Source organism: Poecile atricapillus, chromosome 12 (assembly GCF_030490865.1).
Source record: "Poecile atricapillus isolate bPoeAtr1 chromosome 12, bPoeAtr1.hap1, whole genome shotgun sequence".
In the NCBI taxonomy this organism is placed as follows: domain Eukaryota; kingdom Metazoa; phylum Chordata; class Aves; order Passeriformes; family Paridae; genus Poecile; species Poecile atricapillus.
In genome coordinates, this window is record NC_081260.1 from 2079353 (window position 1) to 2096269 (window position 16917).

Sequence of the window (16917 nt, forward strand, 5' to 3'; positions counted from 1 at the left end):
GCATGCCAGGACAGGGATGTGCTTAAAAGGAGAGACAGGTCAGCTTGGGGATGGGACCTCAGCAGATCCATGGCTTTGTGACATGACAAAGGAAAGTTCTGGAGACTCATTCATGTGGCAGAAGAGGAATAATCAAAGTGGACTGGAGGATCCCAGTGTTGCTGCTCGGTCTCTGCCCACACCTCCTGATAAAAGCTCCTTCAGAGATGTTTTTCCATCCAGGATCTCTGGTGGACACCACTTCCCAGCTTCAGAGGATGGGAACTATTCAAATTTAGAACTAGAAAAATGTGTCTTAGAGAGGTCCAAGGGTGAAGGTGTTTTAGGATCATCTCAATAAAGTTCTTTTCCCTCTTGAGAACTCAGGGCGATTTCTCATTTCCATTCACTTTGCATTTGAGAACTTGAAAATATTTCATTTTAAAGTAACTATATTAATATGTGATTATTCACACAGCTCCAGCAATCACAGTCGAATGACTGTGGTCTAACTAATAGGTAAGACTGAAATTATGTCAATTATAAAAGCTTGGACTAATCAGTAAAATAAAATAAAATAATAAAATGAAAAAATGAAAATAAAATAAAAACAAAATAAATAAAAATTAAAAAATAAAATAAAATAAAAATAAAATAAAATAATAAAAAATTAAAAAATAAAAATAAAAAATTAAAAATAAAAATTAAAAATAAAATTAAAATAAAATAAAATAAAATAATACAGCTTGCTGGAGCCAGACCAGCTTAGGGTACTAAGGAATCCAAAGGAAGCAGTTTCCTGTTTCGTGGGCACAGCAGGTGGCCAGAGGAGCAAAGCACTGTCAGTCCAACCATCCCAGATTGTAAAGCCCTTTCTTTAGGCAGCAAGGAAGAGGAAAAATCTCCTTCCATGTCACACTGTCACTTTCATTAATACCCATGTATTAATGAAAGCATCAAAAGGTATTTTATGTGATTTTTCTAACACACAGGAATAATCACCATTTCGTTGATTTCAGTAGCTCCATAAGACAAATTACACGATTGTGGAAAAGAGACCAAAATGTTCCTCATGGAAAAATGCTGCAGTGGGAGAGAATGAATCCATGGCTGGAGTCTGGTGAATCCAACACTCCTGGACACTGAACAAGGGCAGATCCAACTCAGCCCTTCTGCAGAGCTCTGTGTTGGGCTATATCAAGTAGATAAAGCCTGAAGGAAAAGTCACTGAACGAACATTAATTAAAACATTTTGCAGACAGCTGGAGGGCTCCAGTAAAGGAGCAAATGCTGCTTCTTCCTCTGGCTGATTTATTGCTACACCTGCACTCAGGAGAGGCACTGAAATGCCTACAAGGATGAGGCTTCAACAGTTTTGAAGAGGAAGAAAGGAAATGAGATCAACTTACAACAAAAAGATGTAACATATCTTTCTTTGTAACTATTTCAACACTCAAGAACTACTGAGCAACCACAGTGCTCTAAATTTGAGGAGAAAAACACTGGAGTTAAAAAATAAGAAGATCCCACTACATTAAAATCACACTTTAACTGCAGTCTGTCCAGAGACATCCAATTCTAAATTCTAAATTCTAAACTAGACAACCGTGATTTATTTTGCTGCTGCAGCAGAATTAAGCAGTTCAGATCCATGACCCACTGATCACTGACTTCCCTGGATTTGAGAAATCCTTCCCAAGTAGTTGGGTAGTTTTGAGTGGCCAGCTGTCACAGATGTGCAAATTGCAAGCGAGTAAACTCACATATGCAAGCAGCAGAAACAGCTTCTGGCAACTTCCCACCACCTAATGATTTTTAAAATACCTTTCAGCAATTACACTGACAAAACATCAGCTCCCCAAAAACAAGCAAACAAGCAAAAGAACACAATTTTTACCCAAGTTCTCCAAGCAGGAGAATCTGAAATACTCCAGCAGGTAGCTGTGCTTCTGAAATGATCGGTCAAAAGAGCTTTTTCCAGAGGCACATTGTGGATGCAGCCTAAGGACACCGTTCTCTCACTAAGGGAAACAAAGGTGTTGTCAGGTGTGCAAAGTGATTCCTTCCTCCTGAAAGTTGAAATGGTGTTAAAGTGCAAAAGACTCAGGGAAAAAAATACACCTCTGAACAAAGAAAAAACTCATTATACTTTGCACCTGTTTAAGGAAAAACTCCTTTTAACAAGTCGGATCATTAATAAAGGTGCAATTAAGTATCACATCGTTAAAGGAGCAGGAATGAAAACAGGGTAAACTCCCATTAAGAGACAATGCTAAGGTATCTATCTCGTTTAAGAAAAGAAATCCACACTTTCTCTCCTTGCTGCTGGTTACAGATGATCTCGTAGGGATTTGTTACTCACAAACATAAGATTGCTCTTGAAAGTTAGGAAACTGCTTTCCTGAGCTAAAAAGCTATAATTTGTTCCCATATTTCCAAGGAAAGGTGTTACTTATTGTGAAGAAGCACAGCAATGAGAACAAAAAAAAACCTTCAGGGAAAACTATCACTTATTTCAGTATCACAACCAAGATATAAGCACAGGGAAAGTGACAAATTCTGCATTCTCTCAATAACAGATTCCCTTTCTGTGAACGTTGGAGGTTAGAATAGAGAACTTCAATCACCGTGGCAAGCAGCCAGCTCATGAATAGCTTGCTAACATCAACAAGACTATTCGTATGAACAAATGCTCAAAATGACTATGAGACTTCTTGTGTATCCTTTGTAATGGTAAAATCACCGGGATTACTGTGGTTTCTAAGTGCTCTCCCACACAGATGAAGAGCTGAAGTCAAGAAGAGTGCTCATGTGAGGAGCTCTGTAAGAGCTGCAGTTAAACACTGAACTGCTCCTTTGGTTTTACTTTTATAAAACATAGAGCACATTGGAGCAGAACTACTACTGGACCAGCAGACACCAGGCTTTGAGTAACTCTAAGAGAGAGCCTGAAGTGAGATCCTGACATGCACTGCTCAAGAAAAATACAACTTCTGCTGCCTGAACAGTTTAACTGCGTACTCAGCTCTGCTCGAAGACCACGAGATTTCAAACCACATTCTCAAAGTAAAGAAGGGGGCTGGCAATACATAAAGATCTGTGAGAAAGGAAGCTCTGGAACTAGCAGCAAGGTGGGGTTGCCTGCATGGGCAGCCCTTCATTTGAATGCAAATGTAATTTTGGGGCAGGCAGTTATCTGTGACATCAGGCAGGACCTTAGTAAACTGTTACCACCAGCACCTGGTAAAACCATTGTTAATCATGTGTAGTAAAGGGACATCAGGGCTAGCAGGAGTCATTTATAGAGCCAGGCTGGGCTAGAAAAGAGAGAAAGAAAGAGGAGGGGAAGGGAGATCAAACAAACCCTGCGAGGAGCAGGATGTCCCAGCAAGACAAAGGCAGGCTGTGAGCATCATGTACGTGAGCTATCTGTTGGATAAAGACAGCAGCATGTATCCGGGATCCGCAAGGTGCACCAGCAACAACCTGCCCGTGCAGAACTTCGTGTCTGCTCCAGCCTACTCTGACTACATGGGATACCACCCTGTGCCAGCCCTGGACACCCACGGGCAGCCAGCACCGGCCTGGGGCTCCCACTACGGCCCCCAGCGCGAGGACTGGAGCGCCTACGGCCCAGGCCCTTCCAGCGCCGTGCCCGCTGCCCACATCAATGGCTCGTCCCCCGGGCAGGGCTCCTACAGCTCTGCTGATTACAGCTCCCTGCACCCCACTGCTGCTGCTGCTGCTGCTGCTGCTGCTGCGGGGTTACCGCCTGTAGATACAATTAATGCCCAGCAAATCTCTCCCAACAGCCAAAGGCACAGCTCTTATGAGTGGATGAGGAAAACGGTGCAATCCACTTCCACAGGTAGGAGGGTTTTGTGCTGAGAAGAGGTTTTAACTTGTTGTTGTGGCATTTGTGGGGGTTTTGCCAGGTTCCCTGTTCAGTGGGAAGGATTCAGATTAATAAAGAAAGATCTTGATTGCTCTGAAGGATTCTTTTGCTAGCAGTTTAAATATTGGTTCAATTATTGGATGCTTGGTTGATTATTTCTTGCTTTAATCCTTTAATCCTGTGGGAAATGAAAAGCAATGTCCTTTCACTTCTCACTTCAGATATGTTTTTTTAAGTTTGTGATATCCAATAGTTGCTCTGAATAGGAGTCCTATAGATTGGAACAAAACAGAAAGTATTGCATTCACCACCACTTATTCTTTGTTTTTTTGCCTCAAGTTTTGGAGTACCTAGGAAAAGTTCAAGTAAAATATGCACAGCAGGGGGTTTCTACCAGAAACAACCCCTCCAAAGCTCAGAACACTGAAATGAGATCTGCAAGATCAAACAATGAGTCAATGCTTTAAAAGCAGGGATGATAAGGAAAGGCTTGCTTCACTTTGTAGTAGCAACTCTCAGAATATTCAGGAATACAAAGATTCATGGTAACACAGCCTGGTAATACAGCCACAGATCAGGCTCTGCTGCATGAGAGTCAAGGAGTACAAAACAATTCTTCAATTTAAGAAGTAAAAATAAGCCATGAAGGTTGAGGGAAAGGTTCTGTTTGATTGGGAAGCAGAACAAGAGAGAAAAATATAAATATTGAGCATACTTAAACAAAAATCTGCACCCTGTATATGAAGAAAATATTAAACAAGAAGGGGGAGAAGAAAAAGAGGGAAAATTGCCTGAACAGAACAGAGGCATAATCTGCTGTATGAAAGTATTTGATCCTCTGAGGTGCTGAGCAGCTTCGACACACACTGAGATCAGTAGAAATTAGGGATGCTCAATTCCTCCCCTAAAGAGATGCTCCCAGTATTTCAGTGTTGCATCCCAGGAAGGTTCCTTCCATTTCCCTCCCTCCACACGTGCTTGTAAATAAAAGTCTTCAAAGCAGGGGACTGAATCAATCTCTGGTGGAAAAGCAATTACTTAAAATAGACATTAGAGAATTGAAAGCAACTGCATAGAAAAGTTGTCTGTATTAAAATAATGCATCTGATTTGTATGGGCAGAGTCCTCCTCACTGCTGCTGAACACAACTTTAGCTCATGGAGAGTCCCCAAAATTCAATAGAACAATCAGAACAGGCTGTTGCTCTGTGTGAATAAGAATTTGGGGGGATAAAAATGTTTGTATTTTTAAAATCTTATTTGTTTTTCACTGAGTATTATCTGAGAAAAAACAAAAGAGGGCCTGTTTTGAAAAAAAACATGCAGCTTATTTTTGAGGAATCCTTACAAGGGCAAGAAAATTGCTCACTAATTGTGGGATTTATAGATGGCAGGACCCTTGCTAAAAAAACCTCTGCTCCTCAACCTTTCCTTACCTGCTTTGTGCTCCTGTGGTTTCCAATCACACCAAGGGAGCCTGGTGTGTTCTGTGCTGTCCCTGTGACAGTGGGACATGGGATAAACTGATCCAGCACACACATATAGAGATATAGATACATAATATAAAATACCACATTCTAATTGCTGCTCAGGAAGCACTTAGAGATTTTTAACTTTCCAAATTTCAACCCTGCAAAGGTCAGAGCATTCACAGGAGAGCTGGGAGTGTCTCCTTTCTGGAGTGGTCTAACAGATATTGAGAATATCTGTGTCCAGACCTGGAGAAATCAGCATGCCATAGGAACAGACCCTCCCAAATGCCCGTGGGCCAGGGGAAGGCCACATTTAAAAGCTACTGAGTGCTGCTTTAGGGGAAATCCAGAGAAGGAATTCTCCTGCTGCTTCTTTCCCTCTTACATATCTTAGTTTTTCTGCTAGGCCAGGCAGGCTCAGTGCCAGCAGAGCTGCTTCAATGGAGCTGGTTCCTTATTCTTCCTTCACGCCTTATCCTCTTGCTGTTTAAAAGGAAAGGCACTATTGTCCTTCATGGTTTCCCAAAACATAAAATAATTTTAAAATATTTTCCCTTGCAGCAGTGTCAGCTCTAGGAAAGCACCTGAGTTTGGTTCTGTACATGCAGGTGTTGCAGTGATTTCAGGTGTGTGACCAGGCTCACTGCAAATGTTGTTTGCTGGATCATGATCAAACCTCCGATTATTTTCTTAGATGAAATCCAATTTTCTTACATCCTTAAAGCTGTCTCTGTTCATTAAGCACTATCCTTCTGTCTCTTTACAAAACCTTTGGGAATTTCAGTAAAGGTTTGGTGTTGCAAGAATGAGGGAATCATGATTTATTAGCTTTTCTTATTCCCTGTGAATAGATACAAACCACTGTTCTTAATGATGAGAAAAATGAGGCTCAGACTTACCTGAGGTGATCACAACAGAAATCATTAAAACAAATAAATTTTATTTATTCATTACATGCTGCAAAGCACAAATTATCAATATTAATACTACAAATAATATTTCACTGTGAAAACAGTAATTATTAAAGCAAGTAATTTTTTGCAAGATATTCTCAGAAATGTGCAAGAAACATTCCTGCAATCTCATCCCTTTAAGCCTGGGAGAGATTCTTGCCAAAGGTTTACTCACTTTGAGCAGTCTGGCTTGGAGCAGCTACAGGAGCAAGGTCCTGAATCCATGGCATTCTCATCTCCAGAGATTTCATGGTTTTCTTCTCTTACTGGTGCTTTGCAGCCTCATGTCCTGACAGATGACAAACAAAACACTTTATTGCAATTTCTACCACTGCCTCATACCCTCCAGATCTTTTGATACTGTTATCTACACAACTAACCTGAAACAAAGGAGGAAATTACTTGAAATTTTGCCCTGTAACTTTAAAAAACAACATCAATGTAGAACAATTTTACTGATGTAAAATGAAATTTGTGAGGTTACCTGAAACCTCTGGATGATCTCATTATTTAATGTGACATTATCATCCTGATTTAATACTACTAGAATGCATTTCCTGCAGAGAAGTCCTGCTGAGGCTTTCATGCATCCTGAAGGATGGCTGAGTGTCTGTCCCTGCCTTGGCACTGCAGGAATTGGGGTTGGATCCTCAATCAGAGCACACAGAATCCAGCACCCTGTCTCTGCACTCCTCAGGATGCTGAGGATACAGGAAAAAGCTGATGTGTTTTGATTCAGAACATTTGAAGGAGGAAGCACTGAGTACTCAGGATTTTCAGCCACAAACACTGTGAGAAAAGACTCTAAGCCTTACACTGCTCCTGAATCCTCAGCTTCCCCTTGGAGAGGGTGAGCACAGCCAGGACAAGGAGCAATTGGAACTCAGAACTGAACAAAGCCACAGCTAGAAATGTGAGGTGGTAATTCCACACACACACAAGACATAATTACAGTCAAATTCTTTCATGGAAAGTAGACTAAAACCACCTTAGAAGAAGCTACAAATCTCATCCTATTGATTTCAGGATTTTTATGGAGCTGTGTCATCACTTCCACAGGAGTAGACTTGACTTTATGACTGTGTGAGAAAACAACACACACCTGTGGTAAAAGTGTGCTCAAAACACTGAGTTTGAGCAGTGAACTCCCAGGAGAATTTGCTCACAAAGCTGAAAGTGCACCTTAAGATCTGCACTTATGTTACCATAAAACAGGGTGGGGACAAGTTTTGAAACAGGTGAACTGATTCAGAGGAGAGATTTTTTCCTGTAGATGACAACTCTGCTATCATTCTTCTTCAATACAAATTTACTCTGCAGACATAAAGACAGTTTTCTATTGCTAATGACAGGAGAACTGAGAACATCTTGACTAAAGGCACTGTAAATATATCACACTTAGTCTTTGAAGGAAAAAATTATATTCCCTCAAACCTAAGGAAGAGGAACAAGCCTCTTTAGAGGTCATTCCTCTAAAATGCTGAATGCTAAAGAACATACAACACCTGGTGAAAATCTCAGTTAATCACTTTCCTTTTAACCTATACAGTCATTGGCAATGGGATTTCCCCTGGTTTGCCACTCAGAAATTCACCTACATTTTCTGCAGGTTGGGTGCTTCTGCCTGCCCAGTCATTGCTTAAAGAGAATAAAAAAGGCTCTGCTTCTGGTCCAATTCCTTCTGTGTGATGAAGATGAATAGAAAAGTTTACACCAGCAAAGGGAAGAACAGAATTTGGCCAATGAGCTTTATTCCAGAATAGCAGAACATTCTAAAAATTGAAAACAAGACAAAATTTGAGTCTGTTGAAATTCAGTTCTATGATTCTATTCTGTTTTCTTCAGCATGAACAATCTGAGAATGTATTAAAGAACAGATGAGCAAGATGCAGCAGAGAATACAAACACAGAATTTCACTGAGTTCCACAAACCTTTAGCACCTAATTTTGCAGTAATGCACAGGACCAGGACACCTACTTATCACACCAAGGTTTCTGGCAGAATATTATACAGGATTGGATCTATGTCACATTTTCTAATACAGTGGCTGGTGGGGTATTTTAATTTAGCTTTACAGAACATCATGTACAGCATAATATTTGTCTTCAACACTTATTTAAAAATACTTTTGCTTCACAACTTCAATGAAGTCAGTGAAATTATTGACTTAAGTCAGGGAGAATTTGCCCCTTACTTTTCCTACACCTTTAAAGTACATAAGTAGTTAGAGTCCTAAACAAAACTCTGAGGCCTGCTCTCTGTCAGTTTGTATCTTTATAAACTCAAAAATTACCATCAGTTTTTTAATACTAAAGTAACAAAGAGATGCAGGTGGGAATTGAGCATATCCAGAAGCTGTTTCACATTTCTGGGATGATTTAAGGTAACATCCAGTCAGCAAGGACAGACATAACTTCCTCTGAAACACTGCTGAACCCTGGAATCCAGGTTGCAATCCCACACTATCCTATCCTAGGACATCTTCAGGCAGTTTCTAGATTTTATGAAAGATGCTGGTTTCAGTACCTGCAGAATATTCCTGAAAAGTTGAGAGAGGAGGCTCTGAAAGAGGGCCCAGGGCTGGTTCTAATGCTAATTTATTTTGCTTTGTAAACTAGTTGTGAGGTCCGATGGTGTTTTTTTTTTTTTTCTTCCTTTCCTGGCCTACATTGTCTGAGGTTTTGAGGCCTATCTGTCATATTGAGGCAACAGACCCTTTTAACACTTCACTTTGCTTTGATATGCACTCTTGTCTCTTCCTTCTCCCTCTTTTCTTCAGGAGTTATATTGCCGGAAAGGGTGATGATTTTCACAGCAAATAAAGAGGCCTTCTCCCAGCTTTATTGTCTTCAGAAGAAATACTCTGTGAATTTTATGACCAATGGGAAAGCTGTTCCCTTCCCCCAACTCAAAACTTGCCCAGTCACAAAAATTGCCAGAGTGGGTGTGATGGAACAGCACTGTTAAACTATATCCCACGAAAAGATCCCCAGCTCTGAAATATCTGATTTCTTGCTGGTCCAAAGGCACTCCCCAGTAGTCACTGTGCAAAAGAGGGTTTTGATAAAACTCCCTTTTCTTACACAGCTCATTAAACCCAGGAAATCCACTCCCTCAGGACAAAGGCAGGCAGGCTGCAAAGGTGGCTGCTTCAAAACCCTTTTGTTTCATTTCTCTTCCACCCGAGCACCAATAACCTCTCCAACCACAATTCCATGTACAACTGTCCACACCACAACATTCTCCCTAGAGAACTGACACAGCATTACTGATGAGAATTTTAACCTGTCACTAACAAAAGAACAACTGAGATGGTACAAAGCCAGATGTTGGTTATTTCACTCACCTAAGTGAGGAAAATATGCAGGATTTCACAAAGGAATTGGATTAATACAAGGACTTTTATCATTGCATCATTGAATTCTACCATTATGGCCTAAGAAGTGAAGAACATCCTCCCACTGTCTATGGGGTGACTCCATCAGTCCCACCTCAAATTTTACTCAGTTAATATTTCTCCTGGAATTAAAATGCAATTAAAATTAAAGCCAGTAGGTCTGCAGAACACAGTGGAGTGGCTCTGCTCTGTCTAAAAGATGGAATTTAGAAGCTAAAGTCCCAAACTGTTTAGGGATGGGCTCTGTTGCTGCTGTTTGTTAACTCTGGCAAATAAAAGTGTGCTTTACCTTTGAAAGGAAATGCCATGTGCAGACTAATTCCAGCCCAGCATCCAACAAAGGCTGTAGGAAACTCTCACTGACATCAAGGAGAGCAAAGGCCCAACAAACTAAAACAAGGCTCTGCCAGAGCTGAAAGTACCTCTTGCAAGACTGGCAGATCTCAGCTCCCACTGTCTCTTGTCTATCACAGACAGTATTATTCTACACAGAAAAAAAAATCCAATTATCGAAGACAAGATTTATGTGATACATCAGAGAATTTTTCTCAGAGCATTTCTCAGCATTTCCTTCATTTTGCTTTTTTAATTTTAAATTATTTTCTTAACTTTAAGAAAGAAATTAGATGTCAAAGCTCCCAATCTTCCTTCAAAAAGAATCCAGATATTATCAATTCCACAAAAAAAAAAAAAAAAAAAAAAGTTACTCATACAGAAATAAAGAATCTTATGGTAGAAAGTTCTGCTTTCCATGTACATTTAATTTCTTCTTCAGCTAAAAAAGAAAAAAAAAAAACAAAAACCACAGCCCTCTCCTATTCAGGTAATGAGGGTTTCAGCACTTAAAACCAGAAACAGGAAGTTTTTCTTGAAGTTTACCACCTTGTTTTGGCAATAGAGGATCATTTGATATTTGTCTGTGCCTTCTGAATGAGAATAGAGGTCAAGATAAGATCACCTTGTTGCTCTTTTGTGTACTCCATCTTAACAACACAAAGGACACTAAGGAAACATGTTAAACATTTTGTCCCGTAGAATGACCCCAAATTCTCATTTGAAGAGGAAAAAAACCCTTAACCAAACCACCAGTTAGAGAGATCAAAAGTTAAAAAATATCAAGTGAGGCCTTAAAGCACCACAGGTGACCATATGTTAAACAAACAATTTACACTTCTAGTGAAGGAAAACAAATGTCCTGGTATTTATGTGGACTGAACTGAACCACTGCTGTTCCTTAGAGACTCTACAATTCTTACCTTAATGTTATAAAATTAGCAGCACTTTTCACTTGATTATCAGTGTAAACCTCACTGGGACAATTCTGCTTCCACTGCAGTTTCACAGTGGTGGAAATGCCACAGAATGAGAATGTCCTGTACATCTTTCTCAGCCAGGCAGCACCTTCAGGCAGGTAACAGATTTGAGTCAAAGGAGTTTGGCTGCATGGATTGAGCAGAACCCACACCCTAAAGAGCAATCCCACATCTATTTTCCCTATTGAATATTCCAAGTAACTCAGGCTGATGGCCTTAAGAAAAGCTAGATAATGCCCAGAGCATTGTAAAGACACTATTGATGCTCCCTTGGGGCTGGAATATAGAAGCTGAAGGACCAAATCTGATGAAGACTTGGTGCTACAAGCCTGGGGAGAGTCCTAGAGAACCCCTGTCTTGTAGGGTGAACCAAAACCATCCCCATCCAGGATATAAAAGGATTTATTTACAGCATTGCACTGCCCAGAACTTCCAGTGCTCACCAACTCTGGTTCTGGGATCTATACAAATAGTCCTAAGAGGAGCAGAGCCTGAAGAAACTTCTAATGCAAGCAGTAGTTTGGTGAGCCAAAAATTCGTAGAAAGAGCAAAGTCCTGATTGTCAAATACTGGGCTAGGTGAAAGTGACCCTATTTGGTGTGCGTGGCAAGTGGAAAGCAATGCTAACTTCAAATATGTTCCATAAAACACAGAGACACCACATGTCCCTCCACAGAAGGAGGAAAAACATTAACCCAAGATTCTGTTGTAGTTCTGTACCCTGAATTTTGATTTTTGGGTGCTATGAAACTTCAGAAGCAAGGGGACTGGGAAGGAGGGGCTGGGTGGGAATCAAGCCTTTGTCAGCATTGAAGGATGATCTCTCCAGCTCCCGTCTCCAGACAGGGAAAGCTGGTGGCTCTGGGGCTCTGTGCCATTGGGATTTACTCAGACCCTAAAATTTTACCAACCCCATGTCTGAGAATCTATTTCACCCTGTTCAAAATTAACTGTTCTTATTAGAGTGTAATTATTAGGGGTTTGTTGCTGTTTTCTGAGGGGTTAGGCACACCTATAACCTCATCAGGAAAAGCTCTGTAAGCAAACAGGAGCTGCTGTGCAAAGGCACACAACACCTGCAGCAATTGCAGATGGGTAAGGTACAAACACCTCGAGTTCTCTGCATCACCCAAGAGAACCTGAACCTGAGGGGGCTCTTCTGCTGCAGTAACTGAGGACACAGATTCACAACCTCCAGCACCACAATGAGATACAGAGCAAAAAAAATACTGAAAATATATTCCCTGTCCCAGACAATTCACTGGCTAAATGTGCACATCTGAAGGAATGTCCATAGAAATACAGGTAAACAAGGAAGCACCAAAAAATGATTGTGGTCAGCAAAGATAACACTGGTCTCAACACAACAATGTGTTTATGTTCCCCCAAAAATGTGGGAAGAGCTCAGGCTTTGGCTTTAAGCAGGTGCTGATCTCCAGTATATTGATTATTGCCCAATATGAGCATAAGGCACAGAGGAAGGGAACCAGCAGCAGTCTTTCCCATTCTCAGCTTTCTTTCAGAGCAGCCACACATTCTGTCCTCAGAAATGACCCCATATGGAATCCATAAAATTTCAGCTCCTTGCATCTGTGTTCCCTGGCTCCTGTCATCTGCCATTGCCTTTTAATGCCCTGGATGCTGCTGAGCCGTGTCTGCTCCACTCAGCTGCACCCACAGCTGAAGGGAGGCAGCAGTGCTGCTCCCAAAACAGCAGATGCTGCAGTTCCCTGCCCATTGTGAAGTAGTATTGCTTGCCTTTTCTCTGTTTCATGAACTGTCATCTGAAAATCTATGTCACTGTTCCCTGCACTGTTATCAGGCTGTGGGCAGATTGTGGCAGACTTGACAACACAACCTCCAAATTGCAGTAACAATCACAATGTGGTAGGAATTTTTCTAGCAACAAGAAGTGAGGAACTTTGGAATCTCTCAGTATTTTCTGTGCAGTAAAATGTCCTTCACAATTTTCCAAGGCAGGTAAGAGCATCAGCTCTAGGGACAGAGACAAGAGCAATTCAACACCAGGCAGGAAGCTTGCAGCAGAGCTGGGGACAGAATCCAGGTTTCCTGGCTCCTTATTCTCACCAGGAATGCCTTCCCTTTCCCAAATGATAACACAGGGGTGATAAAGAAGATGAGAAGCAGTTTATTATCTATTTACTAAGGAGCAAACCTAATATCTGATGGTATGAACCTCTTGTGCTGTAAATCAAGACTGAGTCAAGGGAGTTACTCTGGGTAAGTGCATAGAGAATCAGGCCTAAAATCCCTGCAGATATTTTCAAACTTAAAGCCAGATATTTTGTGTTACTAAGGTGAAAAAATTCTAGCTTGAAGCAATGTGTTCTTCTTTCAAAACAGGTAAAACAAGAACGAGAGAGAAGTACCGAGTGGTTTACACAGATCATCAGAGATTAGAATTAGAGAAGGAGTTTCATTACAACAGATACATTACAATCAGGAGGAAGTCTGAACTTGCTGCAAACCTAAGACTTTCCGAGAGACAGGTAGAGTATGGATCACCCACCCAGGCTTTCCTTTGAATTTATGATTGCTGCTGAGGAGATAACTGTATGGTAAAGAACACAGAAATGTTAATGCCTCAAGTAACCAAACACTGCGTTTTCCTTTGCAGTAGAACCAAACTAGAGCTGTGCAATAACGCAGGAAATGCAAACACCAACTTTCTCCCGTTCTGAGAAACATGGGTTAAACCACATCATCAAAATCCTGCCTGGATTTCTCTCTGGGCTGTGGTAGCAGGGAGAATTTCATGTTGAACTTTCTAAAGCAGAAGTCCTGGTTCTGCTGAAGTCAGTGGGAATTCCATAACCAAACCAAACAAGGTCGGTTTTAGCAGAGATGGAAGTGATGAGCTCAAGTATGTTCAGGACACTTGAAGGGTTTTGTGTCCTTGGCTGCCTTGTACCTTTTGTTAAAGATTTCCTACATACGTGCTACTTCTTTCTCCTGCCCCATTTCCTGCCCTCCAAATTCCACTTCTGTTCCCAGAAGATAAATCAAAATACAATCCCATGATTAGGACTGATTCACCATTGTTTTATGGGCTCTGCTGAGCAGGAATAGCCCAGAACCCACCCAGCTGTAGCACTGACCATCCAACTTGAACCTGGATCACATGCTGAGCTCACAGAAATGGAGAAGCAAACATCCATTTTGCAAATATTCCTCAATCTGCTGCTGAATTTATCAATCTGCTGAATGCCAGGACTGAATTGTTGAAAATTAAGATTGTTTCAGCCAGGTATAAAAAATGCACTATATGTCTTTTTGCTGGCTGTTAAAACATTCATCATTTGACTTGATTATGCTGAATTTTAATCTTATGGCCCTGCTTCTGTAAACAACTAGTGACATTTACTTGAAACTTCCTAGCTCAGTGATAATTCCCGATGATTGGTTTTTTTTTTAGTATATTTGAAGAGGTGAAACAAAAATACATGACCAATTTCTTTGTATATATTAGGGAAACTTGGCAACAGCTTTTGCAATATTTGTTCATCATCAATATATCAAGAACAAAATGGATTCCAGTTCATACAACCTACATCTCTGAGGTGTTTTTTTAAAAATGGAAGATTAAGTAAGAAATACCTGACAACTCTATAATATGAGCACAGCTGAACACACACTGTTCTATCCCAAATTCCTCTGCACACCACCTAAAACCTCAACTGATTTTCTGGAAAAACTTTTTTTCTGTTTCTGCCAAAATCCAAAATTGCCTGGAAGGAATATCTCAAAAGGACAAAGAACAATTGTTTAAACAAGGAAGGAAAGGTGCAATATCTAATTAAGAAAAGAACGGCAGAATGAAGCACTGTTAACATAGAAAGGATACAGAAATAAAGGAGACGATAAGGATGAGAAAGAAGAGAGAAAATCAGACTTCAGGGGAAGAGATTTGCATGGAAATATGAATATGGAAAGGAAGGAGGGTAACAGGTAAAGAATAAGTCAGACAGATGCAACTGGCCCTGTCAGCTTTTAGTCTGACATTACAGACCTGTTCTTACTTGGATTTATTTGATAATTGGCACACAACCCTGAAGTGCCTACTGATTTCTGTCTGCAGATCTGCTTCCCTAGTTTAACAACCAAAAAACCCCCTCAGTTCACAGGCAGGTAAGAACACTGAAGCCAGAGGGTAATTCTGAAATGTTGGTTTAGTTTTTAGACTGTTTCACCTTTTCATACATTTTGGCAAATGCATGAGAAAAGCTGGATTATCTCTGCACAGTCAGAATGCAAGAGATCTGAGAGGGCTTGAGACTGGTTTAATGGAACATAATTTGGTACTGAAATGATATTCCAGAACAAAGACAACAAAAGGAACTGCCAAACATCTCAGATAGCAGCCTGGGACTTAAGAGACCTGGTTTAAATTTACATGGGTTTTGCAGGTATTTGAATCCTTCAGCTGTAAAATGGAATTGTAATGCCACAAGGAGAAGCACCCTGAGACTGTCACAGAGAGTATTTAAGATGTTTTGTTGGGCTTCACCAGCGGTTTTCTTTTAAAACACAACCTGGTAGCCACAAATGTTATCACCTCTCACTGTTTTACCTCCTTTCCAATCATTATTCTCTTTCCCTTTCTAGTTTCTATCAAAAAATAACCAAGCAGACCAATATTTCTCAGCAAAATATTGATTTTTTTCCTTTGGGTTATAGAAAACAGTGACAGAAGTGTTTCCTTTGCTGCTTGAACAAGAAAACACAACAAACCTGAATGAGGTAGCTTGACTTACTACACTGTCCAGATATGATCCAGAGCCACTTCCAAGGATAAACAGCTGGAGAGCACAGCTTTAAATCCAACCCTGGGGATTCACATCCAAAGCCAGTGCAGTTACCACAGAACTTTGCACACCTCAACAAGCTCTGCAGTATTTTCAGCTGGCCATTACTCACCTTCAGCTCATGTCCTCACTTGTCCCACCCCGATCAAGATCCACCTTCAGCAGGTCCTTCATTCCTTCCTGTGTGCCTGTGACAGGGCAGGGACACTCATGGCACTGGATTGTGTGGGAAGCAGCAGCAGGTTCTGGCTCCAACCACAAATGAAGTAGAAGGCACTTGGCTTCACTGTTAAGACAACATTTTGAATTTATGTTGTGTATTGCTGGTGAAATTCTGCTCAGAAGTGGATTCCCACTGGCTTCCACATTGGAACTCATTAATTAATGTGCAGCATCCAATCAGGAAAGCTTTTGTGCCTCAATTTATAGGCCAGTAGCAGATCTTAGCTTGCCCTGACTAGGGCATACAGCTTTCAATGTAACAATACCCTTGCATAATTTTGGCAATCACTAGGACACATGAGATTCTGTTCTGTTAGATTTTGTTTCAAAAAATTAAATAAATCAAAGCTCATTCTATAAAGAAATAACTGAACTAACAACAAAATTCACTTTTTCTCAATCTTTTAATAAATATTTTATTACTAGATAGGAAAGATTACCTGTATGACAAACAAGCAAACAGCTCTGCTGTCTCAGTTTGTCATTGCCTTTCTCAGTGCTCCTCATGCCACTGATTTTCCCTATGATTCTGTGACTAAATACACAAAGGACCACATTCACTCTGGTACCAACTGAAAACAATTTTCCTCTGCTCCCCTGCAGGTGAAAATCTGGTTCCAGAACCGCAGAGCCAAAGAGAGAAAATTAATGAAGAAGAAAATGACTCACTTTGATGGCAGCGGTCTGGGCTCTCTGCAGAGTGACTCTGGCTCCGTGAGCCCGATGCCAGGTCCTGACGCACAGACTCATTCGGAAATGGCCGGTTCTTTATTCCCAGCGCCACCTGCCCCGGCTGCTCTCCCCATGAGCGCTTTGCAGCACGGAGGGACCCTGCAGCAGGTGGTGGCCTCGCAGTGAGC

General features: G+C 40.9%; 1 protein-coding gene and 1 long non-coding RNA gene across 2 annotated transcripts in view; one reads left to right on the forward strand and one right to left on the reverse strand.

Moving 5' to 3' along the window:
• Positions 1 to 3393: 3393 nt before the first annotated feature.
• On the forward strand, positions 3394 to 16915 carry LOC131583768 (homeobox protein CDX-1-like). The gene is made up of 3 exons (XM_058848204.1): positions 3394 to 3847; positions 13374 to 13519; positions 16661 to 16915. The coding sequence occupies exons 1-3, from the start codon at positions 3394 to 3396 to the stop codon at positions 16913 to 16915; spliced, it is 855 nt and encodes a 284-aa protein (XP_058704187.1).
• Positions 6311 to 16917, reverse strand: part of LOC131583771 (uncharacterized) — a 35259-nt gene continuing 24652 nt past the window's right edge. Inside the window, exon 3 of the long non-coding RNA XR_009278589.1 lies at positions 6311 to 6587. This is a non-coding gene — a long non-coding RNA (uncharacterized LOC131583771). The remainder of the gene's footprint in view (positions 6588 to 16917) is intronic.